This window comes from Citrus sinensis, chromosome 8 (assembly GCF_022201045.2).
Source record: "Citrus sinensis cultivar Valencia sweet orange chromosome 8, DVS_A1.0, whole genome shotgun sequence".
Lineage (NCBI taxonomy): Eukaryota > Viridiplantae > Streptophyta > Magnoliopsida > Sapindales > Rutaceae > Citrus > Citrus sinensis.
This window is the reverse complement of record NC_068563.1, coordinates 29583973-29603830: the sequence shown is the minus strand read 5'-3', so window position 1 is coordinate 29603830 and position 19858 is coordinate 29583973. Positions and strand designations below refer to the sequence as shown.

The 19858-nt window shown below is 37.1% G+C and overlaps 1 protein-coding gene and 1 long non-coding RNA gene across 11 annotated transcripts; one reads left to right on the top strand and one right to left on the bottom strand.

Moving 5' to 3' along the window:
* Positions 1–501: 501 nt before the first annotated feature.
* On the bottom strand, positions 502–2932 carry LOC127899233 (uncharacterized). Its single transcript, XR_008051222.1, has 3 exons — positions 2795–2932; positions 1190–1770; positions 502–1089 (listed from the first exon to the last, which is right to left on the bottom strand). It is a non-coding gene; the product is annotated as an uncharacterized LOC127899233 (long non-coding RNA).
* A 1529-nt stretch (positions 2933–4461) lies between these two features.
* LOC102624934 (tubulin beta-2 chain) lies at positions 4462–19400 on the top strand. Of its 10 annotated transcripts, none has more exons than XM_052432229.1 (10): positions 4462–4626; positions 4765–4836; positions 5008–5262; positions 5353–5568; positions 5665–9153; positions 9296–9480; positions 9567–9828; positions 11417–11513; positions 15612–15733; positions 16359–17086. In XM_052432229.1, exons 3-7 carry the CDS (start codon positions 5056–5058, stop codon positions 9646–9648), a joined length of 4179 nt encoding a protein of 1392 aa, XP_052288189.1. In that variant the 5' UTR covers positions 4462–4626; positions 4765–4836; positions 5008–5055; the 3' UTR covers positions 9649–9828; positions 11417–11513; positions 15612–15733; positions 16359–17086. The 10 variants fall into 10 exon arrangements, with proteins under 10 accessions (XP_052288189.1, XP_052288187.1, XP_052288190.1 ...); XM_052432227.1 differs by lacking the exon at positions 16359–17086 and adding an exon at positions 13608–13683 and having other exon boundaries at positions 15612–15865; XM_052432230.1 differs by lacking the exon at positions 16359–17086 and adding an exon at positions 10911–11018 and having other exon boundaries at positions 15612–15865.
* Positions 19401–19858: the final 458 nt, after the last annotated feature.

Sequence of the window (19858 nt, the reverse complement as noted above, 5' to 3'; positions counted from 1 at the left end):
AAACTTAACTGAACACTAAAGCAGACACCCTGTTCTTCATTTTTACTTAAGATTAGCATATGATAAGTTGGTATTGTTAGAGAAACTTATCACAAAAGCCTTGAAATGTCATAGATACTTGCTCACGATTACAAAAGGCTTTTATTTAATGTCTTATATACTATTCAAGATTATAATCACAACGCATCATGCATATGTTTGTACGATAAATGAGACACCAACTAAGGTTAAATAAAGTAAAATAACACAAACCGCTGATGTTCTCAAGATTCTGGAATGAGATCAAGAAAGGCGCTGGTAAAGCAGATTTTGACACAAAAAAAGGCCACGAATATACGACAAAAGCCTGTAATGAAGACCAAAATTCTTATGGCATGATGCTTTGAAATCACGATACAGATTACAGAATGATCAATGAAGTGGACTAAATTTGTAGAATATGTTGCATTGCGTTACCTCTTCTCTACCTACGTTTACGATGCAATTTATAACATCATAAAAGGGCACTTTCAAGTTTTTCAGAATAGACAGACCTAAGGTAGGGGAAATTGGTGTTATGATCATATTGTTAATTACTGTATAACAATGTCCGACTGCTCATGAATCCTCCTCTTGCAGCTTTTGTAGTGCTTGATGTAGGATCCATGAGAGTGAGAAGTGATTCAAAGGAATGCCAAATGGACTTGATGCCAATGGCATTATTTTGATAGCTAAACTCGAAGGAAAGCTTGGGATTGATAAGCATTGCCTTGTGTGCTTATTTGACTTCAGGATTTGCTTGGCATCAAGTTCATAAATGGTTTATGCTGGGCATTTCTCTACAATGTACCCTAGTGGAACAGTAAGGAAACTGAAGAGCAAATCAATAGAATCTTTACTTGCGTCTGCATAACACGCCATATTCTTTGATTTGCTGATCACAAGTATAATGTGGTTTTCCTATTCTCATTTGATCCCAGTTGTTTGATTGACATAGCTAACCTGATCAAAATCTTCTATGTGCAATTTATCAGGATCTGCATTCTACTTCAAAAAAGTATCCATCAAAAGCATCTTTGATAGCAGTAAGCATTGGAGCAATTTCAAAACCTGAAAGAAGACATAGGCCACATGCATAACAGAATGATCGTATAATGGATGAATCTCATTAGACTACATTATCTTTGAGAATTACTAGGTAGGAAATTACCTCATCTACTCCTATGCTAAGATTGCCCTCCTCAATAATGCACGCATCCATGACTCATACATCTGAAAGTAAAAGAAAGGCTTGCTTTAGTTGAAGGAGGCATTACATGTAATTCATCTGTTACTAGAAGTTGGGTCATTCCTTTAACAAATACTCCACTATAAGAAGCATAACAATGTTGTCTCCCTAAAATAGATCTACCCATGGGGTTCTCCACAGCTACAAATAGAGTGCAATTCTGTGAATTGCAAAGAAAGTACACCGACGGCTCATCTTTAATGGTTTCTAATTTCAGGCTCTTGCGTTGAGCTTTAGCCCCATTTTTTTTGGTATGGCAACATGATTTTACATGCTTCAGCATGGAATAGCTGCACGTCAATATTCTCAACGCTTTCATACAAGTTGTTCATGCTACCCATCCCCACTGTTTATAAGCATTTATGGACGAGTCTAACGATTGTTCCCATGGGTGTTGTCAAGAAACTGAAGAGAACATCAATAAAATCTTCATTGGATTCAGCAAAAATGACTCTGTTGTTTGCTCTGTCCACCAGCGCCTTTGTTAGAATATTCAAGGCTACCTGCATTAATTAGCAACAGCAAATTAATCAATCTGTATCTCTCTTTCCGTGCTTGAACACGCAATAATATTTTCCAAACAAAATTTACTGCAAAAGCAAAAATTCAACCAATAGAACTTTGTAAAATGAGATTTTAAAGAACTTGTAGAGTATATAACTAAAATTTATCCGACAGTCTCTCCAGGGTAAAGGCTTTCCACGTAAGTTTACTGATACGTGCTCGATATGCTTGGGGATTACATGCACGTCCTGCAAGCAAGTAAAGGAAGAGTGGAAGATTTGGGAAGATACGGTCAGCAGTAAGACTCGATCAAAACTTGATCAAGTTGGTCAGAGCATTCTGCTAGTTGGAGACCATAGTGGGTTCTATTGAATAAGCCCTGGCTTTTTGATATTCCTCTAAGTTGTTTATTTTTCAGATTATTTTGCTATTGTTTCTTAGCTCCATGTATAAAGTTCAGAGGCTATTTATGTAGTCTAGAAATAGTAGAATAGAGGCATATAAAAAAGTTACTACTGCAGCATTTCCTCTCCCTTCCCTTCTTCTATCTCAATCTCACTTCTTAGTTATTAGATTTACATACCATTTACTCAACAAAAAAAAAATTCTCTCAAGCGCCAAAACATGAGCTTTTGCTTTTATATATCTTTAACAAAAAGCATAGAAACCTGTACCATACTCCCAACCACTAATTAATCAAAGTTAGATTCTTCGCTTGATTTTTAAAGCACGATTGAACGAATTATTAGACAAGCCACCCACTTGCTTATAACTAATATTTAGTAATTATACAACTCAACAAAGAACCATAGATTAAAAATTACAGTATCACAATAATAAACACACAGTAAATTTAGAATCGTTCTATATCAAATAATATTCAAGTTCTGTCACGTAACCAATTGTGTAACTAAAATTTTCAACTTTTATAACCTTTGGGATTGAATTAGTGCTCCATTTTTCTTGTACCAGCTCGTGAAACCAACACTGTAACTAAGTAATGATTTCTGAAAATATGCTTACCTGATGATCAGGAAACAATGCAGCCGAGCTTAAACTGGAGAGCTAGTGATGAAAAACACAGGTAGAAGAGCAGCCATATAGAAAAGAAGAGTAAAATTTGCATATGGAGCTCGGCTCTACACCATATCTTTAGAAAAGATTCTTAGTTGGGAAGAAAAGAACAGTAAAGTAATTCACTTGACTTGAGTTTCTAGATTTTCGTTTAACAATGAAATTATATTATGGAACTCATGCAAGATAATTATCATATCGAATAGGATCTTAAATTCTAAAATTTTTTTAATTAGTAAATTCATAGCATGTGATTAATTTGTTAACTTAAGCAGCAAATCGTATCAAATAATATCTCACATTGAAATACGTGTTGCTTTATGAAGTAAATTCATACTCTACCAATTGTCTCATCGTCAATAATAATAATAATAATATGGTAATGACATTCTTTTTTTTTTTTTAAAGAAAAAATTGAAATAAATAATATCTTTTATTTTGCTCAATGCTAGGTTGCCGCATTTAAATGGAAAGTTAATTGTTTATAAAACTAAAAGTTATCAATCCATAGCCTATTAGTTAGCGAATTTTGTCTATTTGAATAAATATAAGAACGTTAATTTCATATAATGCCTATCAAAATTAACGTACCATAATGAAAAGCAAGATTAAAACTTACTGCCAAAAAGGTTTGGAACTTTTGATGTCCATTTCTAAATTAGAGGTTTTCCGAAATGATGGAGTCTAATTGTCTATTTAGAAAAATATTGAAGATGAATCTTTTTATCAAAAAAATTAATAATTGCTCTTTGGTAACCCGGATGATGATATTAATAATGAAGTTATGAATATTCTAATTGTCTATGTGATTGTACCTTAAATTACTATATCAGTTTTTTAAACACAAATTAATAATCTACTAATCTTGTGATCATGTATTGTCTCCTGATCGAGAACATATAAAGTCATTTACTAATCATACGATATTTTAAAGTATAGTATTTATTCTTACAGTCGAAGTCACAAAGTTACTAATAATGAAAAATTACATTTGCCTCACTATTCTAAACAACAAATGAATTAATTGCATCAAATAATTAATTAAATCAAACTATTTGATACTAAAATAAGATCACAATTTATGAATTACATGAAGACGACAAAAAAGAAAAAGAAAAAGACATCAAATAATATCTAAAACTCATTTGATTTCAAACGGAGAATTAAATTCTAAAAGAACAACTCCTTATCATTGAAGCTAAATCTTAGATTCACATAAGGCTATCATATCGAATAACATCTTGAAATAATGTAACGGTTTAAAAAGTAAATTCACACTCTACCAATGGTGCCATCATCACCTAATATAAATGATACAAAAAAAAAAAATATTTTCTTGCTCAATATTAATTGTATGTAAATGGTAAATTGTCTATAAAATGAAAAAAAAAGTAATCATGTTGATCTTACTAATATATTTTCATTTTCATTTTACAGCAAAATATATATTTGTGTGTGTGTGAGAAATGTAGCAAAATATATTTTATACTGTCTGTATACACTTAAAAAGCAGCAGAGACTCCGTTAGTTCGCCGTCGACACGTACTCTGTGCTTTTAAGCTGAAAACCACGGCGCGCCGTCTTCCGAAAAAAAGAAAAGGGAAAACCTTAATTAATTAATTAATTAACCCCTTTATTTATTTATTTAATTTTTTTAAATATTATAAATATTGAGTCCCAACCCAGCCCGGATATTTTTTGTCGCCCATTTCTTTTCTCGCTTACTTACAAAGCTCAGCTGCCTGTGTTGTTTTAGCTTTTCGAACACTCTTCTCGGACGCGTAAGAAAAATCACCTGTATTATTATAATTAATTTGTTTAATATTTGCTTTGATATTTCGTCAGTGTTTTTTTTTAATTGTTTTTAAACCCTAAGAAATTTGATTTTAATTTCGTTTATTTATTTATTCTTTTTCCAGATTTTCGATTATGTTTCGTTAGGGTTACAGGTAGTTACAATCGAAGCACTAAGAGAAAGTTTGCAATTTCAGGTGAGGCGTAACTTAGCATTGGTCTCCTTTTGGTTGCTAAGAAAATTTGTGAATGAAAATAGATGAAAGTATCGAATTCTTAGTCCTGCATTATAATTATTTTGCTCTTTTTTGGCCTTAGACTTATTTCTTTAATGACAATGTGATGGTTTGTTGTGTGTATTTTTATAGGTTGATAGTGTGTTGGCTTTGGGAGAGTAGATAATCCCACAGGACATCATGGGATTTGATAACGAGTGCATACTCAACATTCAATCCTTGGCTGGAGAATATTTTTGTCCTGTCTGCCGTCTGCTTGTTTATCCAAATGAAGCATTACAGTCACAATGCACTCATTTGTACTGTAAACCGTGTTTGACATACATTGTGAACACCACCCAAGCTTGCCCTTATGATGGCTATTTAGTGACGGAAGCAGATTCCAAGGTTGTTCTCTCTTCAGCTGTCGTGGTCTTTCTTCAAGTGTTAAGAAAATAATCTATCTTATTGGTCTTTTGCGTTATCTGCTCATTGCAGCCACTTGTGGAATCGAATAAAGCATTGGCCGAAACCATTGGCAAGATAACCGTTCATTGTCTATTCCATAGAAGCGGCTGTACGTGGCAGGGTCCTTTATCAGAATGCACATCCCATTGTTCTGGGTGTGCATTTGGCAATTCTCCTGTTGTATGCAACAGATGTGCAATACAGATCGTGCATCGTCAAGTGCAGGAACATGCTCAAAACTGTCCTGTAAGTTGGATTATGCACTTTATATACTGAAAATATTTACACTAGTGATCTTGCAATTCTGGTGGCTTGACTCTTTTTCTTATTGCTAAACGATAGGGCGTCCAGCCTCAAGCATCACAGCCTGAGGGTGTTCATGATGCTGCAGCTATTGGGACAGCTGCTACTGGTGATCAGAGCCAGGTTGCCACTCAGGCAGGATTGACTGCTTCTCAAGTTCAGACACAAACTATAGCTACACCTCCACCTGGAAAAGATACCAACCAGCAACCCAGCTCAATGTCTCAGCCCCTAGCTGTAGTGCAGGCGGCTGTGCCTACTGCAGAGCAATGGTATCAACAGCAACAACAGTATCAGCAATACTATCAGCAATATCCTGGTTACAATCCATATCAACAACATTATCAACAATACTACCCTTACCAACAACAGGCACTTCCCCAATATCAACAACCACAAGCCCAATCTCAATCCCAAATGCAGCCACAGGCACAGGTTCACCCCTCTGCTCAGTTCCAATCGCAACTTCAGCCCTCACATCCACCTGTTCAGGCAACAGTGGCTGCTCAACCCCAAAACCAGGCCCAAGTCAATCAACAGCAGCAATCTCATCCTCTACATCACGGGCAGCTGCTTTCTCAGGCTCAGTCTTATCCCCAAGCTCAACCTCAGTCTTATCCTCAATCTCAGCCTCCACAACCTCAACCCATTCAGCCTCATCTCCAGCATATGCAATTGCCTCAATATCAGCAACCTCAGTCTCAAATACTGCATACTCCACCTCAAATTCAGCATCCTGTTCCTCAACCTCAGCCTCAGCCCCAACCTCAATCTAATCCACAATCTCTACAAACACAGGTTCAACATCAATCTCAGCCTCAGTCCCATCATCCACCCCACCCTTCACACCGGCCTCAGGCCCAGCAAACTGCAGCTAGTGCAGTGACAAGCCATCATTCTTACTCACAACCACAACCTCATCAGCAAATTCCATTGAGTGGTCCTTTACAACATCCCATGTATGTGCATCCACACACTGGAGCTCAATCGCAAATGCAGAATCAATTTCCTCAACAAACTCCCTCAATGCGTCCAGCTCAATCACATGCGACAATTTCAAATCAGCCGTTGTCCACAGGGCTGCCGCCATTAGGTCAGGTTGCAAATATCCCTCCCGCTCAACAGCTGCCAGTTCGCCCTCATGCTCCTCAACCTGGAGTTCCAGTGTCCCAGCATCCTGTTATGCAGCCTGTCCAACAACCCATGCCTTATCAGTATGTGCAGCAGCATCTCCCTTTTTCAGGACAGCATCAGCAGGGTCCTTTTGTGCAGCCTCAGTTACGACCACAGCGCCCACCTCAATCATTGCAGCTACATCCTCCTGCCTATTCACAACCACTGCAGAATGTTGCTGTAATAAATGGCATGCAATCCCATCAACCTCGTAACCTTGGACAGCCTTTGACTCCAAATTATGGAGTACATGCTCAGTCTTATCAACAGTCTGCTACTAGCCTACATGTTAGACCAGCTCAGCTTGGTGCAAACCAATCATCATCAAATCAAAGTAATTTGTCCTGGACCAGCAATCAAGTGCAATTATCTTCTGAACAACAGGCTGGGGCTACTTCAAAACCAGAGATGTCAGAGAAGAATGAAGTTGCCGTGAAAATTGCACATGAAAGAGAAGCTGAATCATCCTCTGAAAAAACTGCTAAAACTGATAATTTTGATACACCTGGTCCTGAAGCTGCTGCAGTTGGGATGAAAGTCCCAAAATCTGAAACTGACGTAAAGGCAGCGGTTGATGAGATCAAAACTGAGGTTGAAGACAAAACTAATGTGGTCGATACATCTTCAAAGGAGTTTGTTACGGACCGTGAGTCACATATAGCCGAAAATGTACAGCCCATAAATAAGATGGTAAAGGAAGAGGTTATAGAAAATGTCGAGGGCCAGAAAGATTCAGCTAATGTTGACATTAAACAAGAGGAACATTCTGTGTCTAAGGAGGTTCAGGAAGAGCCTCTTCTTAAAACTTCCACAATGCAGCAAGGCACTCAATTCGGAGAACAAAGTGAGAAAGTGCAGAAAGAACAAAAAGTGCCTCAAGCACAGGGGGCTCAAGGTCCTGGAGCTGTTCCTCCAGCTGGTCAGGCGCAAGCTGGAGGTTTTGTTCAGTCCGCTCCATCTCTTTATGGATCCTCTACTCTTCAACAAAGGCCTGCTGCACCTTCAATTTTCCAAGCACCACCCCCTGGAGCAGTACCTCAAACACAAGCTCCTACTCAGTTTAGGCCACCTATGTTCAAGGCTGAAGTACCTCCCGGAGGCATTCCAGTTTCAGGCCCTGCAGCATCCTTTGGAAGGGGACCTGGTCACAATGGTCCTCACCAGCATAGCTTTGAACCACCATTGGTTGCACCTCAAGGACCATATAATCTAGGTCATCCGCATCCTTCTCCTGTTGGAGGGCCGCCTCAGCGCTCTGTACCACTAAGCGGATTTGACTCACATGTTGGAACGATGGTGGGACCAGCATATGGCCCTGGAGGTCCGATGGATCTGAAGCAACCTAGTAACCCAATGGAAGCTGAAATGTTCACTGGTCAGAGGCCTGGCTACATGGATGGCAGGGAATCTGACTCTCATTTTCCAGGTTCTCAACAACGGAGTCCACTTGGGCCACCATCTGGTACACGGTCCAATATGATGAGAATGAATGGGGGCCCTGGTTCTGAGCTGCGTGATGAGAGATTTAAGTCCTTTCCAGATGGGCGTTTGAACCCATTTCCCGTTGACCCAGCTCGCAGTGTTATAGATCGAGGAGAGTTTGAAGAAGATCTTAAGCAGTTTTCAAGGCCTTCTCATTTGGATGCTGAGCCGGTTCCAAAACTTGGGAGTCACTTTCTCCCATCAAGGCCATTTGACAGGGGTCCTCACGGTTATGGAATGGATATGGGACCAAGGCCATTTGAAAGGGGACTGAGCTATGATCCTGGGTTGAAATTGGATCCCATGGGTGCCTCTGCCCCATCTAGATTTTTGCCTGCCTACCATGATGATGCAGCAGGGAGATCAGACTCCTCTCATGCTCATCCAGATTTTCCCAGACCTGGTCGTGCATATGGTCGGCGACATATGGGTGGCTTGAGTCCTAGAAGTTCTTTTAGAGAATTCTGTGGGTTTGGGGGACTTCCTGGAAGTCTTGGTGGTAGCCGATCAGTGCGTGAAGATATTGGTGGCAGGGAATTTCGTCGATTTGGTGATCCAATTGGCAATTCTTTTCATGACAGTAGGTTTCCTGTTCTGCCTAGTCATTTGCGAAGGGGTGAGTTTGAGGGGCCTGGTAGGACTGGTGATTTGATTGGTCAGGAGTTTCTGCCGAGCCATTTACGGAGGGGTGAACCCTTAGGTCCTCATAATTTACGGTTGGGAGAGACGGTTGGTTTGGGTGGCTTTCCTGGTCCTGCACGGATGGAAGAATTGGGTGGTCCCGGCAACTTCCCTCCTCCTCGGCTTGGTGAGCCTGGATTCAGAAGCAGCTTTTCCCGTCAGGGTTTTCCAAATGATGGTGGATTCTATACAGTTAAGAATACATTTGTTATTTCTGTTTTTTTAACACTCAGATGTGCTGCCTTTTATATTTGACTCTGTAAATTTGTTTAAGGCAGTCTGATCTTCTTTAGTTGATGCACATGATAGCTTTCTTTTCTCTTGGTAACTTCAGGGTGACATGGAGTCTATTGACAATTCAAGAAAGAGGAAACCACCAAGCATGGGATGGTGCCGCATTTGTAAGGTTGACTGTGAAACTGTTGATGGTTTGGACCTGCACTCACAAACGAGGGAGCATCAAAAGATGGCTATGGATATGGTTTTAAGCATCAAACAGAATGCAAAGAAACAGAAATTGTAAGTTACCTTTGGTTTGTTGTACTTTGCACCTATGGGTTAGAAACCTCTCTTGCTTAGTTTGTTTCTCCATTTTTGGTTTATAGAACTTCCGGCGATCGTTGCTCAACTGATGATGCAAACAAGTCAAGAAATGTCAATTTTGATGGCCGTGGGAAAAAGCATTAAGTCATTATGGCATACTGCAAGTTGTACCTTATCGGTTGCTTTGCTGACCCTGGTTGATTTTGTTCTTGGTGATCGCCCTTCCATGCCTCTTTCTGCGCTCTAGGTGGTTTATGGTAGTCGTGTTATTTCAGGTTGCTGCCCTGTTAAGGAGATGGGTTTTGGAACTGGAGTTCAGTGGCAGTTAAGTCTGTTGGTTTTATTTTGAAATCTTTACCTTAAACTTGGGCTAGAGGCTAGTTTCATGTTAACAATAGCATTATTCAGTTAATAGTAGTTTCATTCCATCAGTTTTACATGTGATGCTCACCTGTAATCATTGGGATGCATTATGCTATGGTCATTGTCAATCTTAATCATCAAATATTTTGAACACATTTAGGTGTTCAGTTTTTAAAAACATTTGCCTAAATAAAAAAGTTTAAAATCATGTATTGGTATTGGAATCAAACTGCTTTTTCTCAGCGTAATTTGCTTTTGCTGTCAAAACTGCTCTAGGGTGTTTCTAACGTTGTCTTGTTTGGTGATTGTGTCATCGTTTGTGGTAAACTATCTGGATAAAATTGAACTTTGTGGTTTCCTTCCTGTAAACTGCTATTTTCCTCCATTAGTTTTGCTTCATACACCATTAGGCATATGTGCTTTTATACAATAAATGTTATCAATAATGCACCTTTACAATCGTAACTCCTTTGATAGCATGAATCCAGAAAGGACAAATCGAATTCGAGATGATAGAGCACATCTACCTATGGCTGAGCTGAAATGATATAGAATATATATTCTTGTTTACTTAATCAGGTGTCTAATATAGAATATACATTCTTGTGTAATTAATCTGGTATCTAATAACTGCTGAATTGTAATTATGCGATTTGTGTATATGACACAGTGATTTCCTTAATTGACTCTAAAAACATGAGTTACTGATTTTCTAGTTTTATTACTTATACCAGACATGGAGTATGACTATTTGCTATTTAATACATTTTAAGTAGTTTGACTTGTCACTGTCATATTCTTGGAGGACCTACTGCAAGAACTCAGAATGATTCTTTTCATTGTAATACTCTCAAGATGGGACATCTCTTATCAAGGATCCTTTGAGGATGGTTGTTATTACTAAAATGCATGTAGTATGTGATGTGTTACATAATTGAGGGCCATATCATGGATACTACATTTACATAGACTAAGAAGGGCTAGATTAAAAGTTTATTGGGCCATATAGACCGAATGTTTTAATGAAATTTACTGACTTATAGGAACTCGAAAGTAGTAAGAGAAAAATTAGAAGTAGCAGAAGCTAGAGCAAGCCTTGATTTCTTTTGACATGTTAGCTGGTGGCAGCTTCATCAAATTACCCTTATGAGGTAAAATGCTGGTTTAAGTGTTTCAGTTCCAATTTTTGATGCCCCGTTAAGGGTACGAGTGGAACCATATAGCATGTGAGAACCTTTTCTTATCCTTGGACTGTATATTGCCAACTTTAGACTTCAGATTAGGTATAACTTGTATTAACTGAGGATGACATATTAGTGCCTATGCCATCACAAATCTATATTTTTCTAGCTGGTGTATTTAGGAGAAAGTGTTTGGTTTATTTGCTGAAATTTTGTGAAAATACTTTTTTGTTTAACAATTAAAACGCTGAAGTCCATTCTTTTGTTCATATCTTATTAATTTGAGGCCTCATGCATAATACTCACAAGTTATTCTAGCTCAATAGAGTTAATTTTTTGTTTCTGGTGAAATCTTTTTTCTATAATAGATGTTTTCAATTCGACCTGTCCTTTTACGGCAAAGCGGACAACATAAAGGCTTAAGGTTCAGTGGAAAGGTTTACTCGATCATCTTGTTTAGATTTGGTAAGATTGTGTTCAATGTAAGGATTTTGTTTGTGGTGAAATTTTGTCTTTTAGTTTTGATTTTTCTGGAATTCCTTATTTCACATTGGTTTGAACTGTTTAATTATAATTTGCCACCATTTTATTTTGAAGACTTCAGTTGACAGATCTTTAAGGTACTTTCACAGTCTTAGGAAACAAACCTCTATATTCGATTAGATCACGATTTTGATGTCCTTCTTCTCAAAAGCTTGCTGATGATTCATGTCTTTCTCCTTAATTACCCTAGTCATGAGATTCTATCCTCTGCCTTTTATGTAGTTGTATCATAAAATGTGTTCGAATAAGTATTAAATGTTTTTATAGTAACTGGGTGTATAAATATAATAGGATCTCAACTCAAATAGTGGGTCAAAAAAATACATAAACAATTGTAGATCTAAATAAGAAAACTTGGTTTTCCCACAATGGTCAATGGAAGTCATGCGTAGTTATTTCATTCCATTTTATTTTGATTTTACAGTAGTCCATCCCCTAGTGAAAGGAATTTACTAGTTAACTATTATGTAAAATTAGAAAAAGAAAAAAGTAGAAAAATTAAACATGAGGTGATGGTGGTTATCTTTGCACTTTATTCTCTGGTGAATTACAAGAGGGGCCAGGTGCCCACCAGAGTGACAAATTCACTGTAAAAGGGGTCCGGAGAAATTTGCTGATTGTAGAAAAGCATTGAGAGGCACCTTCACTTGCTGATGGGATGCTTGGCAGAGGCTCTCATCTATGCACTTCTCTCTCAACTGTTATTTATTTTAAATCTTATTAAAAAAAAAACTGCAAAATCATCAATATTCTCTTAAAGTAATCATAATATGACAGCTCCAGCCAAGAACAGAACCAGAATATTGAATACAAGAAGTTAACCTAGTATTCTATTGCAAGTAAGGTGAATATGAAAGAAAGACGTAATTGAAATTGTTTAGAGCCAAATCAGAAGAGTGACATCATCTCATGTTCTTCTTAGGCTTAATTAAACTAGACCAATATGATTAACTTCTTGTGGGACAGGATAGAGACTAATTGCTGAGGTGGTGTCTGCCATTTCTTCAGTTTGTGAACATAAAAATTTCATCATTTTTTGAATTGTTTAAGATCTGGGCTTGATTTTCTTTCAATCATTCTTTTGTATTCTTTGGTATTCTTCACCAAAATTTACTGTTTCCACATGTTATCTTTATTATTTCCTGCTAATTAATTTTCTATTCTAAATAATCTTTTTTACTGGGCTTCCAGACTGAGCAAGTTAATTTATCTTGATTAGATGTCTGATATAATAGCTTTTCCGGTTTCTTGTAGCCAATTCTAACTGTACAGTTCTAACTTCAGTATGATTAAATCTTGAAATGTCAAAGGATAACAATGTAAAACTCTATTAACCTCAGAAAAAAAAAGGTGTAAGTCCTCTGTTTGTGGTGCAAATTTTCTCATAAATTTTGTTGTTATATATATATATATATAGACGTTTTTCATAAAGAACTGTTTGTTAAGATCCCAATACATCAGTTCAAACTTAAATGGTCACCCAAATACCCTACAGCGGTTGGTAAAGAAAGATGGAAGTTCATCTTCCTGGATCTTCTGCTTTAAACTTATCTTTCAAGAATTAGAGTTAAAACTCAAAAACTATAAAACTTTGGAAAAAGTATTAATGTACTTAGCTCCAAGATCTTTTATGACATGTTAATAACTTATTACAATTACCTCTCTGTCCTTTTAGAAGAAACTGAACTGGTATTAAAAATGAAGAAAAAAGGGGGAACCAAGAACTTTGGTATACAAAAGAGCACCCATTCAGCCTCTATAATGCTAGATCAGCATTTTATCCCACAATCATATGAATATGAGCTTAGAGAACTAAAATTCCAGTCTTATCATCCATGTGTGCAACTCTAACTGATGAAGCATTAATGTTAAATATTGAAGTTAGGGGAAGCTAGGAAGCAATTGAATATTGTTGATGTTACCAAGTGGTTCACTTTTGTAATTCTGATATGCTTCATAGCCTACTTTTTTTTTTTTTAAAGTATTTTCTTGTGAAAATTGGGGTTCTAATTGAAGTTCTAGGACAACCTTTGCAATGTTGGATGGCAATTCTGGAATGGAAATAATGCTTCATCATATGTGTTCTTTCCAGGTTTGCAGTTATGCTTTAAACATTCTTTTTGCTAGAATCTTTCTCTCTTCAATAACTCTTCTATTTGGCCAGTTTTACTTTGAAGTTTAAATTGTTTAATTTTTCACGTTGCTGGTTGTATATTGGTTTCAGTAGATATTAGATTGTATAGCTTAAGTCACATTATTTAGGAAAAATGGTTGATATGGTTTTATAAATATGGTCCTGGATGAACATAATTATATGATATCAAATAGTAGCTTATTTATAGGTGTGGCCATGAGGGTGCAAGTCTATTACACATACCTCTTTTATTATTTTAGTGTATACATTGATCAGTTCATTGTTTGACTTAAAAGAAATGGTCCTACTTGTCTGGGCCTAAGGATGTTGTGGCTCTCCAAATCTATATTTTGTATGCACTAGAATGTGGTTTTTCTGGCAATTGGTGATAAGTGGCAAGTGTCAAAAGCTAATTTATCTTTTATTAGAAGAGAAGGGAAAAAATGAAAAGTATAAAACATTGATTAGAAAATGGAAATCAGATGGGAGGACAAGATGAAAGAAAGGGAAAAGTATATATATAAAAGAAAAAGGAAATAGAAGTAAGTTTAAACCTTGAATCACCATAAAAGGTTGCCATGATTAAGTTCCAAAACCTGGAAAAGTCTTTCTTCTTCTTGCCTCTAGTGATTGACGTAGAAACTGGAAAGAGCTTTTAGTGACACAAGTTTAGTAGCTGTTCTATGTGATCTGTGTAATTATCTGAATCATATAACATCTAGGCTTTGCTTTGCAAACATCAAATTATAGGTTAGGTTCCTTTCCCAAAAAAAGGAAAAAAGAAAAAATTATAGGATTGGTTTGATTAAACTGCTTTACCTTTATGCAATCTTTCTCAGTTTCTCTAGGAAAAAATTCTAGAGATTCTACCTCTGTACTGTTCATTCATTCAGCTAACTTGATTCTTTCACTATCTTAATTGGTGATTTTGTTTTAATGGAACTGTTTGATTACTTTTTCTAAATTAGCAATCTTCCTCACTTTCTCTAGGAAAAAATTCCAGAGACTCTACATCTGTACTGTTCATTCATTGAGCTAACATGATTCTTTCACTATGTTAATTGGTGATTTTGATTTAATGGAACTGTTTGATTACTTTCTCTAAATTATGGAGATGGAAATAAATAATTTCCTTCAGAAAAATGCTCTTATAATTACACATCTACTTTTCAGTTTGGGATGGTTTTGTATAATTGCATGATCTACAATTAAAATGTTGAATGATATATAGATGGCTATCATCCGCATAATTCCTAACATTGGTCTATCTCCTTTCCTTTGTGCTATATTGTTTTACTGTTACTCAGATATCAAATAATGCTCTTTCTAATCACTTGGGACATGTAGTTGTATGTAAATGTCTGGTAATTTCAGCATCATGGATTCTTTTTAATTTTTCTTTCCAAGGATTTGTAAAAGCAAGTGGTTGTGAGGTCCTTAAGTTGGAGAGGAAAGACTTGTCCACCTGTAATTGGAATGTCATACACACATTCTGAGGTCTTTCAGTCATTTTCCTAAATTACACAGTGGAAAACATTTGCAGAATTGATTCTCTAAATCTTGAAATTAGTTCCTAGTAGCACTCAATGGTATCTTATTAACTGAAGGGGAAAAAAGAAACCAAAGAAACCATGTAGCCACATTTTTTGGTCAATCTGAAGATCTACCTTTAGAATTATATATGATGCCGTGATAGTTTGTTAGGACTCATAAATCACAATAATGCATAGTTTCAATATGTTAGGAAATAGAAACTGGCATGCTAAAAGGAACACATTCATCTACACTACTTAGGTTTCCGTACTGTTGTCACTGGGCTACTTAAAATGTTCATGAAGCTTGCAATTTATTTTCTACTAACCTTAACCCTTTTGTTATCTCTTAAGTGGTGAAATTTTGTAGTGTATCTGCTCTTCTTTGCAAAGGTTGCAGTACAGACAAGGAGGACATTCTTCTCAGATCTTTCCTTTGTGTGCGAGAAACAAGTGGTTCTTGCACCACCTGTGGTGTGGGTTTCCTTCCCATCTCATGAACAGTTTATACAAACTTTTCTTACTATATTATTCTTTATGCACTCTATTGTAAGGTGAAAATGATTTATCTCGCTGTTAATTTTGATAAAAAAGAACGTTAAATTTTACTTTTATCTTAAATTTCTTCTTGGCGCTCTTTTTTTGAAGAAACTATAGCAATTCGATACACTGTTTGATACTCTTACCTACTTTGAAAAATAAATTTTCTGATTTTTTTTTTTTTTGGGTGTGTGGTTGACTCCTGAGAGTTTTTGCTTTTGTTTTGCAACTTATGATGTGCATCATTATAAAACTTACTTGGGCCAGTGTCACATAAAAACTCGTGAGTCTTTTGATGGAACTTTTAGAGGTTTCAAGTTTTCAACGGAAGATGGTAGTGTTTTATCAAACCAAATTGTGTGTGTATATATATATATAAAGGCTGCCCTATGCCTAAAAATTTTTTGTTTTTAGCAAGGAGGAGGCAAAATGTGAATATTATTATTCTGATTGTTTATTGTAAACTGATTTGTTGATTAATTGATTAATTGTTGAGGACCAGTTTTTGGCTTTTGGAAACTGCACTAATTTCTTTAATTATTGGACGTGTCTATGGTACAGATTCTGTAACAAACATCTCCCGTCATCCCACCACCCGATCTTCTATTGTTTAGTTTCTCACTCGACATCCAACGGCTGATGCTGCAGTCTGTAGCTTACAGACTCTGTAAGCTAGTCAAGTCCTTAATTATTTTATAGTACAACTCGGAACCGAAGCTCTAGGTTTTGTTTCGAATTTCGACGCACGGCCAGCTCTCATCAAGAGGATGGCAAGTGGCAAGTTTATACTAGCCTTCTATTCGATGCGTTGGATTGGGCTAGCCAGCACGTGCAGTTGCATGTCTGTGGGCCTGGGATATCATTTCACCCCGACCTCGCCGGTTACACAACCTACGCTAGTTACTAGTGGTCCAAACTCAAAAAGAGCATGTGGTCACGTGCTGTGCCATGTTGAAACTTGAAACAATCCCACGAACGACATCGTCTCATCAAACGGCAGCCGGTCAGTTGAGTCGCCTCCAGCTGTATCTACCACCAATTTGAATTTCAAATTTTTCTTTTTCACAACTCACGCTTAACGGTTACTTTTGTATCCGTTGAAAATCTTGAAGTGGTAGCCTAATGACCGTAGATTCTCCCCAATTCATTAAATAAAATATTCTTAAAACCCTTACTCCCTCTATAAAACCTCTCATCTCCATTTTCACCCCCAATCGCCTTCTTTTTCACCTTCAGTTTCAATTTCAAATCTCCTGAGCGCCCAGATTCAAAAGCCCCCCCTCTCAAAAAATGCGTGAAATCCTTCACATCCAAGGTGGCCAATGCGGCAATCAAATCGGAGCCAAGTTCTGGGAAGTTGTCTGTGCTGAACACGGCATTGACTCCACCGGCCGCTACGACGGAGACTCAGAACTTCAACTGGAGAGGATCAATGTCTACTATAACGAAGCTAGTTGTGGTAGGTTCGTTCCTCGTGCTGTTCTCATGGATTTGGAACCCGGAACCATGGACAGCGTTAGATCTGGGCCGTACGGTCAAATTTTCAGGCCTGATAACTTCGTCTTTGGCCAATCCGGTGCCGGTAACAACTGGGCTAAAGGTCATTACACTGAAGGCGCTGAATTGATTGATTCTGTTCTCGATGTTGTCAGGAAGGAAGCCGAGAACTGCGATTGCTTGCAAGGTATCGTTCCTCAAACTCTTTTAAACATGTTGAGCAGTTAATGACATAAATAATGATGGAATGGAAGAGAAATTACACACTATGTTCTTATTTGTGATTTTGTCAAAAAATAGGGATGCAGTTGATATTATCTTAAATTTACTGTCGTGTTTTTTATTTCTTGGAGACAAATAATGGTCGGACCAGTACGGAGGGACTTATGTGGGAAAAAAATTATGGACAGAGTCAACTTTTTTGCTTGGGGTAAGGTTGCTGATGGTTGTTTTTTTATTTTCTCCCTCCTTTTCAGGGTTTCAGGTGTGCCATTCTCTGGGAGGTGGAACTGGATCTGGAATGGGGACGCTGTTGATTTCAAAGATACGAGAAGAGTACCCAGACAGAATGATGATGACTTTCTCTGTGTTTCCATCGCCTAAGGTGTCTGATACTGTCGTGGAGCCCTACAATGCCACTCTGTCTGTCCACCAGCTTGTGGAAAATGCAGATGAGTGTATGGTTCTTGATAATGAGGCCCTCTACGATATTTGCTTCCGGACACTTAAGCTCACCACTCCCAGCTGTAAGTTACCTTTTGCAATTGGAAGTATAAATTTGTCACAATGTTGTATATTTGACTATTTGTATTTTCATTGTTGAAATGTTTATTAGATGATGAGTCATATAGGGTGCCACATTTAGCATCTGAGCATGGATGATTCATTTCAAAACCCCATCCATTTTAACGTCTAAATGAAAGCACAACTTGTCAATCCAAGTACTCTGATTCCTAATTTAAAGGTGCTACCACCATTATATGCCAATCACAATAATTGAGTCATAGTTTCTAACCTGATTTAAGCATGATGATTTTGACCTTCATCTAATGATTGTTTTTGCATAAGATTTTAATTATCTTTAGGAGCAATTTTGGTTTCAACGATATAGTGGCAATTTTTTCAGTCTATTGAGATTATTTTAAGGTTGGCATTTGCGTTGATGTTTCTGACTATGTTTTTCATATGTTTATTACGGCAGTTGGTGATCTGAATCATTTGATATCTGCAACAATGTCGGGTGTTACATGCTGCTTGAGGTTCCCTGGTCAGCTTAACTCTGATCTGAGGAAACTTGCTGTAAATCTAATCCCATTCCCTCGTCTCCACTTCTTTATGGTGGGCTTTGCTCCTCTCACATCACGTGGGTCACAGCAGTACCGTGCTTTGACAGTTCCTGAGCTCACTCAGCAAATGTGGGATTCAAAGAATATGATGTGTGCAGCTGATCCACGACATGGCCGCTATCTAACAGCATCAGCCATGTTCCGTGGTAAGATGAGCACCAAGGAAGTAGATGAACAAATGCTGAATGTTCAGAACAAGAACTCCTCATACTTTGTTGAGTGGATCCCCAACAATGTGAAGTCTACTGTTTGTGATATCCCACCCACTGGTTTGAAGATGGCCTCCACGTTCATTGGGAACTCCACATCTATCCAGGAAATGTTTAGGCGTGTGAGTGAACAATTTACTGCCATGTTTAGGAGAAAAGCTTTCTTACATTGGTATACCGGGGAAGGTATGGATGAGATGGAGTTCACTGAGGCAGAGAGCAACATGAATGATTTGGTTTCAGAGTATCAGCAATACCAAGATGCAACAGCTGATGAGGAAGGATATGATGATGAAGAGGAACAGTTTGATGAAGATTATCAGCAATAATTTTGATGGGTGGATTGCTTCTGAAGCAATTCTTTGGAACCTCAACTTCCAGTTGCTGGTTTCTTGTCCATGATCTCTAGATAGAAGCAGGAGAAGCCCAATTGAAATAGTTTCTTCTTCTGCTTCTCCTTTTTTTTTTTATTTTGTTGGGACCTTGTATGTTTAAATATGATACTTCAATTTGCTTTTGGAATTCTAAGTTCTATTTTTACTTTCTTTCAATTCTGGTTCTAATCTTGTTTCTCCTTACCGTGGAAGTTGGCTTAAATCAATGGCATTTCACGAGAAATGGAATTGATAAAAACATGAAAAAAAGGAATAATCGAGCAAAGATTATGAATGAAATTGAAACAACATTATGAAAAAACATTAAATGGTTTCTTTATTCTACAACATAAAAACAATGAAATTGAAAAGGAGAGAAGGCATCATCAAGAAATGGTTGGAGTTGAATTCAATTTTTTTTTTTTTTAACATAGAAACTAAATCATGACTTCCAATTGGGTCGCGCCACTTGGTGTTATTTAGTTGGTATAGTTTTTATCTTGACTTTGGCTATAATAAAAAATGGTTTTTATCTAAAGGTCTTTTCAAAAAAAGAATAAAGTTAAATCTTAAGGGTCTCCCTGAGTTACTGTTTTGTTAACCCCTTTCAGTTTTAAAAGAAAAACTGAAAACAT

Excerpts from the sequence above, each read along its gene's own strand:
- LOC102624934 (XM_052432229.1), top strand. The coding sequence starts at position 5,056 with ATGGGATTTGATAACGAGTGCATACTCAACATTCAATCCTTGGCTGGA. Across the intron at positions 9,154-9,295 it reads ATGATGGTGGATTCTATACA|GGTGACATGGAGTCTATTGA; the intron begins GTTAAGAATACA and ends TGGTAACTTCAG. Across the intron at positions 9,481-9,566 it reads AATGCAAAGAAACAGAAATT|AACTTCCGGCGATCGTTGCT; the intron begins GTAAGTTACCTT and ends TTTGGTTTATAG.